Source organism: Xenopus laevis, chromosome 6L (genome assembly GCF_017654675.1).
Source record: "Xenopus laevis strain J_2021 chromosome 6L, Xenopus_laevis_v10.1, whole genome shotgun sequence".
NCBI classification, from domain to species: domain Eukaryota; kingdom Metazoa; phylum Chordata; class Amphibia; order Anura; family Pipidae; genus Xenopus; species Xenopus laevis.
In genome coordinates, this window is record NC_054381.1 from 98068855 (window position 1) to 98084027 (window position 15173).

The 15173-nt window shown below is 39.4% G+C and overlaps 1 protein-coding gene across 4 annotated transcripts in view; it reads left to right on the forward strand.

Moving 5' to 3' along the window:
• The first annotated feature begins 1553 nt into the window (after positions 1-1553).
• Positions 1554-15173, forward strand: part of LOC108718532 (kinesin-like protein KIF13A) — a 133509-nt gene continuing 119889 nt past the window's right edge. For all 4 annotated transcript variants that reach the window (XM_041566308.1, XM_041566310.1, XM_041566309.1 and 1 more), the window contains exons 1-2: positions 1554-2188; positions 3270-3363. In XM_041566308.1, coding sequence (XP_041422242.1) covers positions 2134-2188; positions 3270-3363 — 149 coding nt within the window. In that variant the 5' untranslated portion in view covers positions 1554-2133. The remainder of the gene's footprint in view (positions 2189-3269; positions 3364-15173) is intronic.

Below are 15173 nucleotides of genomic sequence, written 5' to 3' on the forward strand. Positions count from 1 at the left end.
TTGTTGTCCAAAAGGAAGGACCCGGGGAGCAACTGATGATTTTGATATGTGAATCATACTCTGGCTGTCTGTGAGTATAATCAACCACCAGAAAGAGGGTTCCAAACTGTGTGGGTGCCCACCTATTTTCTAAAAAAACCTTTTCTTCACCAATTAGCCAAAGCGCACTTTAAACTGATGTTGCTTTAAGTATACATAAGTAATTTCACCTGCACCAATTTTTGAGGTTGGGTAAATACACTGATAGTGTGTGAATGTAATAACTTTGAGGTGCAGTCGTATCTAAGAACGCTGTACTATATGTTTTTCTTGGGGTTTTTTTTCTCCATTTTTTCCTTTTTTCTGAGTTATGATCGGTAGCATTCTTTGGAACTTTCTAACAAAACAACTGCCTTTTGCACAAATCCTGCATGTAGAGAGAGAATTTCTGGTGATTTTAATAGAATGAGCTCTACTACATCTTCTAGGAAAAAGGAAGTCCCCATATAAAGGTGGCCATACACAGGCAGATCAAAGCTGCCAATATCGGTCCTTTAGACCGATCCGGCAGTTTATCTGCCAATATGTGGGGGCTCCCGACGGGTTCTCCCGTTCGATATCAGGCCAAAAATCGGCCAGATAACGATCAGTCAAGTTTGATTTTTTTGTATGATCCAGGACCGCATCGGCTAGTTGATGCGGTCCTGTGACCCGTCAGAGCCCATTCATAGTATTGTAATCCGATCGTTTGGCCCCAGGTTCGGATTCATCCGATATTGGCGACCTTGCCAAACGAGCGGATCTTATAGTGTATGGCCACCCCAGGGGCGGATTAATGCCTAGGCTATCCTAGGCTATAGCCTAGGGGCCCATATCCTGGCCTACAAACCTCCCTACCCCCCCCCACTATAACTGAGCCCTGAGCCTGGGGTAGGGAAGGGGGTACAGAGAGAGAGAGAGAGAGAGAGAGAGAGGGGCTTCACTGACACCATAGGACAGGGGGACACAAACAAAAGAGAGAGAGACAGCTAAAGAGGGGGAGAGAGACACACAGGAATAGAGAATAGAGAGAGAGACTTAGGCGTAGAGTTGGTCATTCTGTGCCTTTTTGAATATGGCGGTCGTGGGTATGTGGGGGGTATACAGGGGTTGGGCCGGGGGCAGGCCCCTGTGGAAAGTGTAGCCTAGGAGCCTCAGGTAGTGTTAATCCGCCACTGGCCACCTTAAAATATATTGGATCTGTCAATGAATATCTGACACCCAACTGCTGCATGAAGACAGAATGAAGAGAAACAGATGCCGAGAGAGGGATAGTGAATATAAACTTTGATTATTTCAGAAACAATGCAGAATGTTTTAATTGATTGTATTTAGAAAGTTTCTTATTTCAGTATGAGGAAGCTTATATTAAATTTTCATTTTCGCAATAGTTCCCCTTTAAACTTTAATTCAATCTAAAAACAACTGAACTGAAAAAAAGTTATTGGAAGGTGAACAACCCCTTTAAGGTAATTAAAGGTAATTCGCCCCTTCAAGTGAGTCTGGGGGACATTTCTGCAAAAGAAACTTCGCGTGTTTAAATCCCATGAAACATGAACTGCGATTTGGCGGATTTTGTGATTGACAGCTGATGCACCATGCGTTGTGTCAGGGGGCGGTGACAGTTGTGCGGCGAGCAGTGCGTGCGATAGAGAGTCTGGAATATCCTCGGTGAACTCACATTGAACATTCCCCAGCAGTGTCAGAAACAAAGACTATGGAGTTTTAGTGAGGGAGGAAGGAAAGTTTGTGGAGTTTCTCCTGTAGGTGGCATGCCTACTCCTGGGTGAGGGTTGAAGCAGGCGTCGGGAGGGGCCGGACTGGCAGCTGCAGCCGCAGCGATAGGATTTTCTGAAGTGAGCGGGTAATGGCGACAGCGGCAGGGCCGGGGATTGTCCTCTGCCAATAAGGAGAGATCAAAACTCAGGAAGCCGAACCTCCTCCTCACTCCGGGCTCTGCTGGCCTCCATGGACCGCGATGGGATTCGTCTCTTCCGGAGTGATGCGTCCCTTCCTACAATCCAGGCGACATGTGCAGCATCTCTTTGGGATTTAAAGAAACCTTCCATCTGACTCGGATACTCTGGGAAACCAGTAGGATTGTGCCAGGCAAGAATGTCGGCCAGCAAGGTGTTAGTAGCTGTGAGAGTCCGGCCCATGAACCGGAGAGGTAATCTGCCTTGTACATTGCTTGTCTCGGCTATAGGGAGGGCGAGTCATGGAAAGTTCCCTTTCTTGGACATGGATCATCTCCAACCTGTGGCTTCCCACTGGGATTTGCTCTCCACTTCCCACATAGTGACATGATGGAAGAAGCTGTGCAGTTTGGCAGTACTTAAAGCCACAGCTGGAAACATCCCTGTCCTGGGAAAAAGTCCTCAACCAATCTGTTGCCTATGGCACTGCAGCATGCACTCTTACAAACCAGCCTGCACCTTGTTGGACTACAGCTCTCAGCATTGCCTTGCTCTGAGTTGTAGTGCAACAGGGAATACCGAGCTGCAAGTTCCAAATCTCTGATCTTAAAATCGATTCATGGTTTCTGGTGTACGTCAAGAGAAGAATGCAACAATTTGCCCAAATAGCCCAGGCAATTTGTGTTTTTTTTTTCCAGATATTGCTGAACTACTATTCCATCATGTGACTATTTGTGGGATGCTGGGAGTTGTAGTTTAGTGCACAAAAACTGTAATGAGTAGAGCTCATGCCTTGTGTGAGTATTGTTATGGCTTTCACAGCCATGGGAAATATGTAGGCACATTATAAAGAGCTGATAGTAAAACACTAAACAAATGGCAGCCTCAGCCTGACAGTATTTGCCTAAGGCACAAATCCATTCATCTTTTTTCTGCCCAACATTACTTTTCCGCTTTGTAATTTCCTTTTGACAGGTGGATGCAGAACGGTGTGTGTACATACACATTCTCAGGATCTAGCAGTTAAACAGACACCGCTCTGGCTCAATATGTATTTTCTTTTTTATGAAAGCACCTGCATATTCTATAGTACTGTACCAATGAATTGTACAGTGTCACATACAGATACAAGGCATGAAGAGACTTGTGCTTCTTATAGTTCTGCAAATATTATACAATGTTCATTATTTTATAGAGGCATTGAGCTACTTCAGGGGTGGGTGGTGGGTTAAAGGCTTTAGCTTGCAGCTAGGGGATTAAAGAGAATGTTGGCATGTTTTTACTCTGTTGGCGGATTAGAAAAGTAATCATGTGCACAATAATTGTTTAATTTAGAGTTGGATCTGAACACAAAGTGCGTGGTGGAGATGGAAGGGAATCAGACAATTCTGCAGACTCCCCCTGCCAATGCCAAGCAAGGAGAAAACAGGTAAAAACATTGTGTACAGCAGGAGTGCCCATACTTTGCTAATTCATGGTCTACTTTTAGTGATGTTGCCCCATCAGGAGCTACATCCATAAAAGTATTGTTAGCATTCTGTTCCATGGAACATACTTAAATATGATTTATGAGAAAATGTATATTGCTACATTTAACAAATAACTCTTTCTTATGTAACCTTAATGTTATAAATATCTGAATGAAAAGCATGAAACAGGAGGTTGATTTGGACATGGTGTTTGATGACAGAGTTTTGAGATCTACTGATCAGCAGCTAAAGGTCTACTCGTAGATCCCGATCCACCTTTTGGACACCCCTGATGTACAGAGATCTAATTGGTATAGAGAGCTGGGGCAGTGCTCAAATGGCTGTACTTTTTGATACTCTCGTACTTAAAGGAGTAGTTCGCCTTTAAATTAATGATGTAGGTGGTGATATTCTGAGACATTTTGCAGTTGGTCTTTGTTTTCTGATTTGAATGATTTAGCTTTTTGTTCAGCAGCTCTATATAGTTTGGTTGCTGTTGTCCCATTTACCTTATCATCCAGGCAATGGTTTGAACGAGGGACTGGAATATGAATAGAAGGGGGCTTAAGTAGGGAGATAAGTAATAAAAAAGTAACAAAACCAATAAAATTATAGCTTCACAGATTTTTTTTTTTTTATATTTTTTTGCTTTCTGGGTCAATGGCACCCATGTGAATACTGGTGAGAGGCACAAAAGGAATGCAGGTAATTAAAAAAAAAAAAAAACTATAAAAATGTAGACTAATTAAAAAAGAAAGGACATACATACTAAAACTTAATGAGATGACCTACCCCTTTAAAATACTGTGGAGGTACATATAAAGGCAGCTGTTAATATACAAAGGTACATTAATGATGATAAAAGTATAGATGTCATCAGGGACCATGCTCCATGTATGTACACTATGTATTCTGTACTACAGATAGTAACCGACAGCAACCAATCAGAATTTTGCCTCTGTTTGCCTCTACTGCAGTTGAGTGATCAAAGCTAATGCCAGCTTGGTTGCTATGGGTTTAAACTCCAGTATAAAATGACTAGATATCTGAATTCATCCCACCATATGGAATTGTCAGGCAGACACATTTTCCTATCCTGGTTCCTTTCAGCTGTGGATTACATTAAGCTTTGCAAAGTATAAATACTATTTAACAAGGCCATCAAACTAACAGCCTACAGCTGGTGAACTACAGCCCCCAGAATACCCCTCATTTCCGAGGCTGTTGACAGCAAAGGTGCTAAGAGTTCTAGTTATACAAATTCTAATTAGCTCTACTTGCCCAATCAATAGCAAGCTTTTTGAAATGCATCGACAAGCCAAAACCTAACAAGGAAATGTAACTTTTGTTTGAACCTTTTGCAAATTCCAACTTTCTCTTTTTTAGTATGGCGAGAAAATAAATATATTAAGGTATAATTCATTGACTTAATTGTGAAGAACTTTCATTCCATGACCTGGGAAGTTGCTTATTACATGACCTTTTACATAAAACAACTTATAAACATTTCTCTTCCTTTAAGCCCCCCTCTTAACTACAGTATTTTCTAACATGTTCCCACTGGTTTCATATTATTTCCTGGCTGCATGTTTACAGTAGCAGTGCCAAGAGTGCCCTGCCAATATGTGGACCCCTGTGTTTTGCCAGTTAGTTCCATTATTGTAATTGCTGCTAAAGTTGGCAAACAAGTATTTTCCCCGTTTTGCTTGCTATTTGCTATGTGTCTGCATGCATTTGGCAATGACGCTTCCCAAAGCATTACTTACTAAGTAAATAATGTCTGCATTTACCCATGTTCCTATTGGGTCCTTTTCTGAGACTGTCGGTATATTTACACACATTGACGTAAAGTACTTTTCAAGGACAATATTAATGTTTTGTTATGTTTCTGAATCATTATGTCAGCAAATTAGGGTTAGTATGAAAATGTGTTTTTCAGAGTTAACAAAGTATGAAAGGTCAAATGTGTAACACCAAGGAGCCTATTTACTAACATTCGAAATTGCTATTTTTTTCACAAATGGAATTTCGTTTATTTTTTATTTCTCTACTAAAAATTTGAGGTTTATAAAGTTTTCAAACAAAAAGCAGTTGAGGTTCCGTTGAAGTCAATGGAACTGGGCTGATCCTTTTGGACCTTTTTTTAGCCATTTGGACTGTTAGAGGTTTTCTGATTTTATTTTCGCTGGTAATTGTCTGAAAAACTTAAATTTTTAGAGGTTTTTGTATTTTCTAGTGCATTGGTCAGTGATTTTTTTCATTCATACTTTATTCCGATCTTTTAATAAATGGCAAGGCATTTGTGATTTTCCAGAAATTGAGTTTAATCTTCGTTTTGAAAAACTCTAAAAACTTTAAAATTCAAATGTTGATAAATGAGCCTCCCTGCATTTTTAATACAAATAAATAAATCATCTTGATGTTTTACTGTATGTATGTTCCAGCTTTCAAATTGCTCTGTGAGGCTATAATTTTATTGTTACTGCTTTTTTCTATTGCTTTACTTTCTATTCAGCCACTCTCCTTTCTGTTCAGTCATTTATATCAATGTCTGATTGCTAGGGAAAATTGGACCCATGCAACTACATAAAAGCTACTGAAATTCTAAACTGGAGAGCTGCTGAACGAACAAACCGCAAAATAATTACAAAAAAACAGAAAATGAAGACCAATTGCAAACAATCTCAGAATATCACTGTTAAAGATGAACTACTTCTTTAAAGGGCCATTATAGTCATGGTTTTATAAAGCCATTATAAGTCATGGATTTATAAAACTATATTTTTTAATGAGCAAAACTTTGTTACATTAGTTTAAAAGTTATTGTTTCGTAAAGTTAACTTGGTAAAGTAATAATGGCTGCTTATATAAATAGACACAGATTACAATAGCAATAAGGGTAAGATTTGTTGGCCGTGGTTAAATATGCACTACTGCGGATGGCAAAATCACTCCTTTGCTAACATTTCTTAAAATCTCACCATATGCCAGTGCCCTTAGGTTCCTGCAATAGAGATCAGGGTGATTTAATCCGAAAGATAACCCTGTTTAAAAGTAGTATATTTAGCTCTCTTGGAGTGACTTTTTTGACTAGAAAATGTATTTTCTTGATGTGACTCTTCCTTTTTACAGTCTGGCCATGCTTTATGGCTAGGATTGTAGATGTATCATGCACAGGGTTTCTGTGGTTTACAGCACTAAGAGGCCTTGCGCTAATATCGTCTGGGCGTCTTTCCAGCACTAATATAAACCTTGTGGAAAGTGGCCCAGAATGGCACACTGGGTCTCATAGTGAAAAGAACAGGCATTGGTGGAGACAATTATTTGTGAATGCTTTGGGGCAGACTCTGGGCTTTTATGTTACTTTGAAAATTACCCAGTATAAGGTCACAGAAAAGCCTCTGGGCCTGGCCCTCTATCTTCATACATTATGTAATAGTCTGACAAACAACCAGTCACACTGAAGTGATTATTTGCGATCTCTTAAGGCTTCTATCTCTATGCTTTACTGGATCTTTCAAATCCTTACTTTTTTCCACCTGCAAAGAACATACTTGACCTTTATTTAGGTGAGCTTGGGATTTGCTACAGTCATAGGGACAATAACACAAAACAGCACGGCAAAGAATACGATTTCGGCCGGTCAAAAACATTGCAATGTTATGGAAAGTGTGTGTGTTAAGTTGGCCATAGACAAAAAGATTTCATCGTACGAATCGAGGATTTGTACGATTTTTGGAACGTGTGTGGAGAGTCCTGAAATTTTTTCATCCGGCGGAGATCGTCGTTTGGTCGATCGGACAGGTTAGAAAATTTCTGTCAGCTGCCGGTAATATCTCTGCGTGTATTGCCGATCGTACAATTTTCAGTGGGAGACTGTCACTAGCTTTGTCTATCGTACGATTGCCGTCAGGGGCAGAACATTGGCTGATCTGTTCTTTAACTACTTTATTTGTTCGGAATGGTAAGACTTTGATCTGAATGGTTAGTGGCAGGTCGGGAGATGGGAAAGTCCGATCGTACATTGATTCGTACTATCGGATCTTTGCTTCTGTGGCCAGCTTAAAGGAGAGAATATACATACATGAGAATGCATGCTGGAGGTCAGTGAGTGAGCTGAACGGACTATTTTCCTATGGAAGGAGAATGTCATCATACAATCACATGCCATGTATGTTTCTTGGGTGTCAGCAGTTGAATATTCTTATTAGTTTTCTTACCCAGCTGCTAATTAAAAAGAAAGTGAGTTACAGGCACCCGGGAACTCTAACGGATAGCTGTAAAGTCTCATAAATTAAGGCCCCCTGGAGGGCAGCCAAAATACAAGTTCACCAGACTGTAAAAATAGATCTGTAACAGGCCATGGAGCCATTCTGTATTAAAGGATGATATGCCATTACACGCATCTTTCCATTTTGTAAATATTGACCTTTTTGTTTTGTCAAGGGTTTGTTTTTCAACAGTGGAATTGAGAGAATGTTTTAAGGGCAGATGATTTACTGTCTGAAGGAAAATGCATTGTAGCTAGAGATAAGTGAATAGCTGCCCTTTGCCAAATAACAGTCAGGGATAGCAGCTGTTTCTCTGGAAGGAAGCTTAAAGTTAATGTGATCTAATTTCCAGTCCCACCTTTACTTCACAATAGGCTGCTGCCCATCGAGAAGGAAAAGGATTGATGCCGGTATTTGTTTTCCAGAAAAGGAGTGCCCACCCTAGTTAAAATGTATCTTTGTGCCCTAGTGTTTATAAAACAGTTTCCTAGAGATGGAACTTGCAACAATGTACATTTGGTGAGATCTAAAACTTGCAGAATTGTTGTGTCCATCTTTAAACATGGCTGACTGGTGTGTTTTTATTCGCTAGGTTATGTTTTGTTTCAAGGAGATGTAAACTAATTTGACATATTTTGCTTGGAAAAATATGTACTTTTAATATACATTATTGGACACCTGTCACCTGAAAAATGTTTCCGCTAATAGAGCTGCACTCCGGTTGGGGGAAACAAGTTTTTTTTAAAGACTGCCCCCTGCCTACACTAGGTGCTCTCACCAGGAGGGAGTCCAGGAGTTGGCAGCCATACTGTGGCACTGAAAGTAGTGCCACAGCTTTTGATAGTTGCGCGCATGTCTGTTGCATCTAGGGCCACCTCACCCCTTTAAAACCAAACACAGGCCGGGACTGGCAATCTGTGGGTTCTGGCAAATACCAGAGGGGCTGCTATAAGGTCCCATAGAAAGTCCGTATTTAGTGGGCTAGCGGGGGCTGGCTGATTGGGCCTCTGTGTAAATGACAGAAATGACAGGGCCTATTTTAATTTTCAGTTCGGACCTGACCAAACACATATGGAATCCACAGTCTGCATGGCTAATTACTAATGCATTTAGATGCATGCTGCAGACTAATCTGATTCATGTGCAGCCGTGCATCATGCATCTAAATTAATTGCTAATTAGCCATGCAGGCTGTGGATTCCATATGTGTTCGGTTTTAAAGGAGTGAGGTGGCAACCCTAGTTGCATCCACAACACATGAGCTGTGCAAACCACTCATTATGCGTTCCCTTTAACATGGCCATCCGCATTATGAGCTCCCTCCCAGTGCAGGCAGCCTAGTGCAGGCAAGGGGGCATTCTTTAAAAAAAACAAAATACTATTGTTTCCCCAGACTTTCTTTCTTTTTTTGGGGGGGGGCATTATCAGTTGACAGATACCCTTAAAGGATAAATGTCAAGTTGTTGATATATATAGAAAAAGTTATTAAAGGACCAGTAACATCAAAAAATTTTTTTAAAAAATTCATTAGTATACATAGAAAAATAAAGACCAAGACAAATTAAACGTTAAAATACCAAAGCCTTTATTAAGAAATAACTTACCGAAACTCTACTTCCGGTCCTCTTCAAAAAAGGCGACAGGGCGACCGTCCATCCTGCAGTGCTCGATTTCTCCTCCCCGGCTGCTGACATTAACAATAACAATAAATTTGTAGCTTTACAGAGTATTCGCTTTTTAGATGGGGTCAGCGATGCCCATTTGAGAGCTGGAAAGAGTCAGAAGAAAAAGAAAAAAATTATAAAACTATAAAAAATAAATAATGGAAACCATGGGAAAGTTGCTTAGAAATACCCTGCTTTCCATCAGTATGAAACAGAACCAGCTATTTGCATGGTTAAAAACCTTAAAGGGATACTGTCATGGGAAAAAAAAATTTTTTCAAAATGAATCAGTTAATAGTGCTGCTCCAGCAGAATTCTGCACTGAAATCCATTTCTCAAAAGAGCAAACAGATTTTTTTATATTCAATTTTGAAATCTGACATGCGGCTAGACATTTTGTCAATTTCCCAGCTGCCCCAAGTCATGTGACTTGTGCTCTGACAAACTTCAATCACTCTTTACTGCTGTACTGCAAGTTGGAGTGATATCACCCCCTCCCTTTTTCCCCCCAGCAGCCAAACAAAAGAACAATGGGAAGGTAACCAGATAACAGCTCCCTAACACAAGATAACAGCTGCCTGGTAGATCTAAGAACAACACTCAATAGTAAAAACCCATGTCCCACTGAGACACATTCAGTTACATTGAGAAGGAAAAACAGCAGACTGCCAGAAAGCATTCCTCTCCTAAAGTGCAGGCACTAGTCACATGACCAGGGGCAGCTGGGAAATTGACAAAATGTCTAGCCCCATGTCAGATTTTAAAATTGAATATAAAAAAATCTGTTTGCTCTTTTGAGAAATGGATTTCAGTGCAGAATTCTGCTGGAGCAGCACTATTAACTGATTCATTTTGAAAAAAAATTTTTTTCCCATGACAGTATCCCTTTAAATGAGCCCTAATCAGTTGCTATCCATTACATAGGGTCCCTTCATTTGGTTAGAGTTATTAGTAATAAAACTAATAACAGATGTAAGTTTTCCAGACAAATATTACTGGATGTAAGTACTATCCATTTATCCTGTCTGTCTATGGTATATATTATTTTTTTTCTTTTTGGAATAAAAACTATTTAATTGCCACATTAAAATAAAAAGAATAAGAGAACAAGTCTACATGTAACAATAATAGATCCAAACTCGCACTCCCTGGCCTTCCGTATATCAAGTGCCCGATGCTCAATAATGGAGGGATTGGCACCCTCCCAATCTCGAAAGAGAAGAGAATTCACTGGCACATGTGGCAAGTGCAAGCAGGGACAAGCCCTTGCAAGTTTATTTGTGAGCATGTGTTTTGGGGTAGCAAACCATTTGTCAAATGTGTTTATACCCCTAAACTTTGCATTTTCACAAATAAACTCACAAGGGCTTGTCCCTGCTTGCACCCTTGCCAGTAAATTCTCTTCTCTTACAAGTCTACTTGTGTAATTATGATCCAGCAGTTTTCTTCTCTTTTGTTTTAAGACTTTGTCCATGTTTTATTTACAAGTGGAGAACCTGAGACCTTCTGAAGTGTGATACCCAATAATGGCAATTGTTGTGGTTCAATATGGAGGGAGCACCATCTGCTATGTCTTGTCAATGCTCACGTTGACATGATGGGATTCAGCTGGCTCTGCTCATATCTCATTACACTTTTTTATTAAGAGAAACCCTTTTTTTTATATTGCTCAGTTGTACTGTGCACAGGAAAATGCAGCAGTGTAACTTTTGTTTTCAGTCTGGTATTAAGTCAAGCTCCGCAGTATAGACGCACGTGTGTTGGCGTCATTCAAGGGGAGACTGTCACAGTGGGAATGAATTTGTTAGTCTGTATAAATTGGAGTGTGTTCAACAAATTCCCAGGGTCATTAGGATGTAATGACTGGGTTGCCCTTATCACCTGCGAGTTTTAAGCACAATTCCAATAAAAGTCCATAGAACAGTAAAGCTTCATTTTCCTGCCTATAACTCTTGCAGGGCAAGGGTCATGGTTGGCATGACCCCTTTTCCTGCTCTTTTTTTATGTTTGTTTATAACATAATACATTCTACGGGAATGCTTTCCTGTTACTAATTATATCCATGGTTGCACCTTTTGTACCCTGTTTGTACCAGTGTGTTTCCTTATGAATTTACATGGTAGCAGAGATGAACATAGTTTAACTGAATAGAAAACTCTTTGATAGCATATTTGAACCAAAGAGACATCTCTTCAATAAATAGCTTGCTTAATTTACACATTGTGCTTCCTAGAGTGAAATAAGAGAATATGCAATCTATTATAACTTGCTTCTAACACCACCTCTGCTTAGAAACAATGTTGCTCCTTTGGACAAGTGGAAGTATTTCTGCACAAATAAAATGGTTCATACTAAGGCTTTTCTTGAGCTTTGCTGAGTGAGTCCTTCTAGTAGAATGGAAGTTTGTGAGCAATAAAATAATTGGTACAAGCAGCCTCGAAATCATGTGGCTATTATATATGATTTGTACTCATGGGGCTGTGTTGAACTGTCCAATGCAGTTGAAACCTAGCATATTGCTCCTTACTTGTGTTCGGTGGGTCAGCACAGCCCCATCAGTACAACCTACATAGATCATAACTCCTGCGTTCCTGTGAGGTGAGACACATCAAAAAACCACTGTATTGAAACCATCCTGAAAAGCCATTATTTAAGGTCCCATACATGACTGTCTTCTTCCCTTAAAGGAAAACTAAACCTAAAAAATATTGCTAGAAATGCCATATTTACCAGCTACTAGGGCATCCTCAGAGACTCAAGGGATGTGGCTGGCTTGGGCGGTTACAGAACCCCAAAACATAATGTACAACATTTCTGCCCTACTTCTTTAGTTAAGCTTTAGTTCGCCTTTAAAAAAAAAAAAAAGCCTTTTGTAAGTTGCTTATAAAGCAATGTTTTGCTGCCAGTAAGAGAAACAATTACATTGTATAGTGAAACCTCAATTTTACATCCCCTGATTTTAAGTTTCCCCTCATTTTACATTGTTGTTGTGTGGTCCCACCTATATATTATACTATACATAATGCATTTCCCTGATTTAAAATTTTCCTGGATTTTACACCATTTTTTTCTGGTCCCCTAAAAAATGTATAACGTTTGATGTATTCAGAATATCAGCAATGCTTCTTTATAAACCGTCTCTCCACAGTTAGGTTTAACTTGAGATATACATTCCCCATATATTTTGCTGTGTTTTATCAGTAGTACAGATGTGAGACCTGTTATCCAGAATACTTGGGACCAGGGGTTTTCCGGATCTTTCTGTAATCCGTATGTTCATACCTATATTCTTCTACTATAATGTAAACATAAAACCCAAATAAACCCAAATAAAAATAAACCCAGTAGGCTGGTTTTGTTTCCAATAAAGATTCATTGTATCTTATTTTCATGGAAGAGCAGGATACCATTTCTTCCCTTGTTGGAATTTCAAGTATCTTAGTTTTTTTATTACAGAGAAAAAGGAAATCATTTTAAAAAATTTGGATTATTTGGATAAAATAGGGTCTATGGGAAACTGCCTTTCCGTTATTCTGAGCTTTCTGGATAATAGCTTCTGGATAAATGATCCCATACCTGTATCATAGTAACATATTCTGATCCATCCCCTTGGGACTGTTGCATTGAACTTTCAACTTGCCCCAATATTTAGGCCACACTGTCACCCGAGGGCTTCACAGGTGTATCCCTCTAAGGTTCCCTGTCGACCTTCATTGCCCTTTTTAGATGTTTTAAGAGTGAATGAAAATAAGCACAGTTATTGCATGTTACTCAATGCACACAGATGGCTTGCCTCTGCCTTGCACTTTGATGCATAACGTTGCCTGCAGGAAATATTTTTAGTTAACACAAGTCTTTTCCATGCCTTTTTTATATCTGGGATTAAATATAAATAAAAGCACACAGAGATGCCAGGGGAATCATACCTGCATTAGGTAATACCTGATTCACATTTTACACAGAAATAATCTTTAAGAAGTTGGTTTTGCAGTGAAAGTTTTTGAACAAGCCAGCTGTAGCTAATTGTGCCCTTTTAAAGAAAATTTATCATCGACAGTGTGCAGTCCTAGTGGTTAGCCTGAGGCTGCTTTATTCAGCCTCTATGGAGCTTCAAAATAATTGACGTGGGTGTTTGAAAATGACCCCTGCAGCTGCTATTCTGGATGTATGCTGTCAAAGGACATTCCTCAGTGGTTGAGGACTTGCTGTCTTTGTCTGCATAAACAGGGTTCACATACAGCTCTGCACAATAGATTTTAACCGAATTAAGTCAGATTTCACACTCACAAATCTGATGGCTGATATATTAATGTTCAAACTGCAATTTGTTTTATTTCTTGATCTAAAACTCACAAATTCAAGTTCCAAAAGTCAATATTAATTAAAAGCAAAGAAAGTGAATGTAAAACTTCGGCATATAAAAGCTTGCAACTTTGTGTAGAAGTCAATTGGAGATGTCCTCTGCAAAATATAGGCGATTTTTTTCAGTTTGAATTTTTAAAATTTTTTACAATTTCTTTGATTTTATAGATCCATTAAAAATCATGAGTAGCATACGAATTTGTACATTTTTTTCTTGGTTTTATGCAATGGCGTTTTTAAGATTCTAATTTAGTAAAATTTTGAGTTTATTCTAGTAAAAAAAGAAATAATCACAAATTCAAATTTTGATTAGTAACCCTCCCTGTGTATTTAACATACATACTTACGCTGTGATGATCCCAAAGCACTTAAACTATTTGAGTACCTCTATAAAGTACTAACAATGTAAAGGTGAAGATGTTCTATTGGAACACAATTTCTAACAAAAAAATCACAGCATTCGAGTATAGTTTATATTTCCATGAAAACCTCTGTAATGGTGTGATAAATACACTGCTCGCCTGCTTCAGACATGCAGCCATTGCCTGGGGCTCCCATGTAACTCAGGCCAGCGCTGCCTGCAGTGTAGTGTGCTGAGTACTGCTGGGTCCCCTGCACAGCCTGGGAATGGAGGTAACAGGAAGTGGAACAGATGGGCGGGACTAGTAGGGTTAGTATAATGCACTGGCACCTGCTTGTTTTTAACACAATTTCTCCTTTAAACAACATAATACAAAACTGATTGAATTAATATTAATTATGCTTTGTTTTTTCTTATTCACTGGGTCTTTAAGGCTGATGTCTTAAGCGCCATTACTAAAATTGATGAGAAACACTTTTACAATTTACATACATGATTTATTTATTTAATTAATTACAATATTGTGTTCGTTCAAATTGTCATTTACTTGTTTGCCTTAAACTGGCCTACACAGGCTAAAAAACAAAAGGCTCAACAGCTTATTGCTCTGTGTATGGACGCGGAGAACATCAGCATGTTGATGAAGTCGTTGTCCGATGGGTCTCCGTAGGCCCAAATGTATATTGTGGTCATTAGTGCCTTATTATTTTCACAAATAATCAGAAAGCATTTGTACTGTAAACAGTATAGGACACCATGTGCCTGATGATACTTGCTGGTGGCTGGGTGATCATTACAGTCCCTCTCTTCAAAGCAGAAGGGAGGGGAAGGTCAGGCTGCTGGGAGCTCTCCACATTTGCAACAGGCATAAGCAGCTCATGAACAGACTGTGTGAAGAGGTGAAGCAGCTGTAATGTGTCCAAGTGTCACTGGGTATTATCTGCTAGATAAAGGATTTAACAACTTTCCCTGGAAGGGCTGGCTCATGATATGTAAACATTAGGGAGGCATGCAATTGGTCCTGGCCTTCTCAAAGACTTGCCTGGTTTGGTTTCAGCATGGGGGAACAGACACCTGTGAATTTAACTCTCACATATTATGCAAGCCAGCAA